The sequence below is a fragment of the Phaethon lepturus genome, unplaced genomic scaffold (genome assembly GCF_000687285.1).
Source record: "Phaethon lepturus isolate BGI_N335 unplaced genomic scaffold, ASM68728v1 scaffold39157, whole genome shotgun sequence".
Lineage (NCBI taxonomy): Eukaryota > Metazoa > Chordata > Aves > Phaethontiformes > Phaethontidae > Phaethon > Phaethon lepturus.
The window spans coordinates 405-3,869 of record NW_010551813.1 but is presented as its reverse complement, the minus strand read 5'-3'; the positions used below and the strand labels follow the sequence as shown (position 1 = coordinate 3,869).

The 3,465-nt window shown below is 53.3% G+C and overlaps 1 protein-coding gene across 1 annotated transcript; it reads left to right on the top strand.

Moving 5' to 3' along the window:
• Nucleotides 1–210: 210 nt before the first annotated feature.
• Nucleotides 211–1,856, top strand: LOC104623843 (prostaglandin E synthase-like; the record flags this gene model as incomplete). Its single annotated transcript, XM_010291042.1, has 2 exons — nucleotides 211–318; nucleotides 1,770–1,856. Coding segments are annotated over exons 1-2 (195 nt in total), but the record flags the coding sequence as incomplete, so codon positions are not given.
• Nucleotides 1,857–3,465: the final 1,609 nt, after the last annotated feature.

Here is a 3,465-nt window from a genome sequence, read left to right as displayed (position 1 = left end):
TCACCGTCAGCTCTGCTGCATCTTCTACTCCTGTCCGGCCCGGAGGGCTCTGCCGGGGCTGTGGGCTTTCGACGAAGAAACAGCGGTGACTTCTGTTGTCTTTAAAGGTGGCTGTTCCTGCCCCCTCTCCCGCAGAGCCCTCTCGCAGCCCAAGCAGGATCTCCGCTGGCTGTGAGTGCTGCCGGCGACCGACTGGCACCTTCCCCCCAAATGATGGAAAACACAGTGTTTATGTCATTCACGTTCTACAGCACGATCTTGATTTTAAAAATGTATGTCGTTGCCATCATTACGGGACAAGTGAGACTCAGAAAGAAGGTAAGTTCCAGTTTCCTTTACCTTTTTCTCCCTTTCCGGCTTTTCCCTTGGGTTTCTGTGGTTTTTCTTTCTTCTTTTATTCCTGTAAAGGCCGACAAAGTTTTCCTGAAGCAAGCTGAGTTTTCTCTGGCTTAAGTTGAAAGCAAAACATGTTTCATAGCTGCAGCAGATAAATATCTCGCTTCTCTTTGGCTCTTTTTGTTTGTTTCTCCCATCTGTAGCTTGATGTTTATAATTTCTGAATCCCAATCTAAATAGTAATTTCAGATCTAAAATGCCACACAGGTGAGCTGCTTCTGGAAAGAGACTGTTTACAGTTAATTTGCCATGTCTGAAAGAAAAGGAGATTTTTTAAAAAAGGGTTTAAGAACAAATTATTGCAACGGTCTTTTTTCTTGCAATGTAGCAGAAAGCTTTTGTGCTTTTGGATTTTGAATCGCTGTGTGAATGCTCCAGGAGAGCAGAAAGTCGTGGAAAATAAAAGCAATAGCTGGAGGAAATGGTTCTTGGTCACAGGGGAAAATACAGGGAGGACCAGGAGCTCTAGCTGCTGTCAGGAGACAGGGTTAACCAGATCTTTTGCTGCCCGCAACGCAAATTGAACTTGTGGCAAAACTCAGCTGTCTTTAAAATCTGTTTTAAAGTATTTGAGGAGTTTCCGACTACATCAGTGGAGTGGGAGGGAGAGATTTCTGCTCTCAGATAAAACACAAAGATAGATATTCCTGCGCTGTAGCATCACTGTAACAGATGATTTGGCTTCTCCCCTGGTGTTTCTAAATGATGCTCCAGCCCTGGGACAGTCTGGGCTTGTAACACGATTAAAGAAAGCGCCAAGGTCCTTTCCAGGCTGCAAAGTGAAACTCTTGTGTGTAACCAGGTCCCTGAGGAACAGCTTCTGAGCATAGGTGGGGAGCTCGTATAAATAATTTTTATTTGTAAGTTTATTAGTGTAGGATCCAATTTCCCTGGGGCTGGTTTCAGTCACACAGTATCACTGCCAAAAACCCAGTCAGGGAATATTCCCTCTCAGTAGGGTGAACTAATCTGTCAGTCCTGGTTATCTTTTGGATGCCGCATTCAGCGTCTGGAAGCTCTGTGCCAGCGGTGATCTCATTTGGTGGTTGGCAAAGTCTCCTTTAAATGGGTTTCACGGGGAGAAGCGGACTGGGATCCAGCCAGAGGTCCCTAGAAGCCCCCGGTTTGGGACCTGCTCAGCAGGCAGAGTTGGGTTTTTTCGGAGGATAAGGAAAACCCCTCGGGACGTGCACGGTTTAACCCCGCAGCACCGTGCAGATGGAAGTGCAGTCGCTCCCGTGTTTGTGAAGGGTCATGAGAAACCAGGGCAGGAAGAAATCCCTGCAGGTCTTGAAGACGGGGGGCAAAGCTTCTACCTGTGAAGTTCCTGAAAATATTATAAGCATATATATTATGGCGACTCTCTCTTGCAGGCGTTTGCAAACCCGGAGGACGCGCTGCGCAACGGTGGGCTGCAGTACTACCGCGAGGACCCCGACGTGGAGCGGTGCCGCAGGCGAGTACGCAGCGGTGCTGGCATTCCCCCTGCATCGCAGGGCAATCCCTGGCAGCTGCTGGCAAAGAGGCAGTGGGAAGCTAAAGGGCTCATTAATTAAGTAATTACCTAGACGGGTTGAATGCCTGGAGCTCGGCTGTGGGACCCTGCACACCAGGGCAGCTTAATCTTTAACGGGAGCACGGTGTGCGCTGGAGCCAGCACACGTGGAAGGACCCGAGTTTGGGGTCTGACTCTGACACAATTAAACTAATTCCTAGATGCTCCAAGTCCCCCCGGTCCCCGAGGGCTTGTCCCGTACCCACACCCAAAGGCTCCTCGTGCCCTACTCCTACAGACCCCAAATGCCCCCAGATCCCTGCACAGCTTGGACAGGGCCCTGTGTGACTGGTCCCAGTGCTGTATGCTGCCCCATTTGGGGATCTGCGAAGAGACTGGACACGATGGCAATAATTTTTGTCTCCCTAATCGGGCAAACCCTGTGTCAGGTATTCAGCCCCGGGCTTGCTTTGCTGTCCCCCTTACCCAGGAGGTGCCCCGAGCGTTGGGCTGGATCGTGTGCGTGGGCTGGTGACGTGCAGGAATGGGGCTGAAGCTGTGCCCTGCTGTCACCGAGCCTTCGGCCGCCAGCTCTGCCGCGGGTGGGGGGCCGCACCGCTCCCGCTCGCCGCCTGCAAGATTTGCTTTAAAAAACATCCAGTGCCACCTAATCCCTGGGCTTCCAGAGGGAAGAGGATGGCAAACAAGCTGTTTCCTTGCTAGGAAAAAGAAAATAATGGTAGTGATAATAATCATAATTCTCTTTTGATTCGTCAGAAAAGACTAACTTCATAAAAATAAATAACCAGAGCTGCAGCAAAGACCTGGGGAAGTCTGGGATCCGACTTGTGCAGTTAAAGCACTCGGGGTCAGTCCTTGCTGGTCTGTTCCAGCCCTGGGGAAGGTGTTTCCTCTGAACAAGGGTGATGTTGGGTTTTGTCCTCAGGTGTTACCAGGATGGGAGCAGAGCGATGGCCGGGCAGCCGGGGGCTGTGCAGGGCAGGGCCCAGCAGGGGAGAGCAAGCAGCCGCGGGAGGTTTCCCCCTCGTCTCTTAGAGAGGCCCCCGGCTGCATCTCAGCCCTGGAACGACAATTTGCCTTTTCTTTCCTTTCTCCTCCCCGTTATTCCATTTGTCCTTCCAGCCCTGCTGACCCTCTGACTCCTGGGGGGCTGTTGGGACGGGGCCGCTGCGGGCAGGGCGGTGGGTGTCGGCCGGCCCGCTGCCGTCTCCCGGCACGGCTGACACCAGAAGCAAACCGTGCTCCTCGGCGCGGCCCTGGCTGGGCTGCGGGAGGGCTTTGTGGCAGTACCCCCAGAGGCGACGCTGGCTTGGGAAGGCAGGCGGGACCCTGGGCTGGGAAGGGGCTGTGAGCAGGCAAACAGCAGCCCATCCTCATCTCCGGGAAGGGGCTGGCTGTGCCCAGGGACCATCTGGCCAGGAGGAGCAGAGGGCATCTTGCAGCTCCCCACCTCGCTCCCGCGTTTGGCAGGGAACACGTCTCCTCCGTGTCCGGATTCTGATCAGCTCATCCCCACCGAGTCCTCCTGGCATTGCTGCTACTGCAGCCAGGCC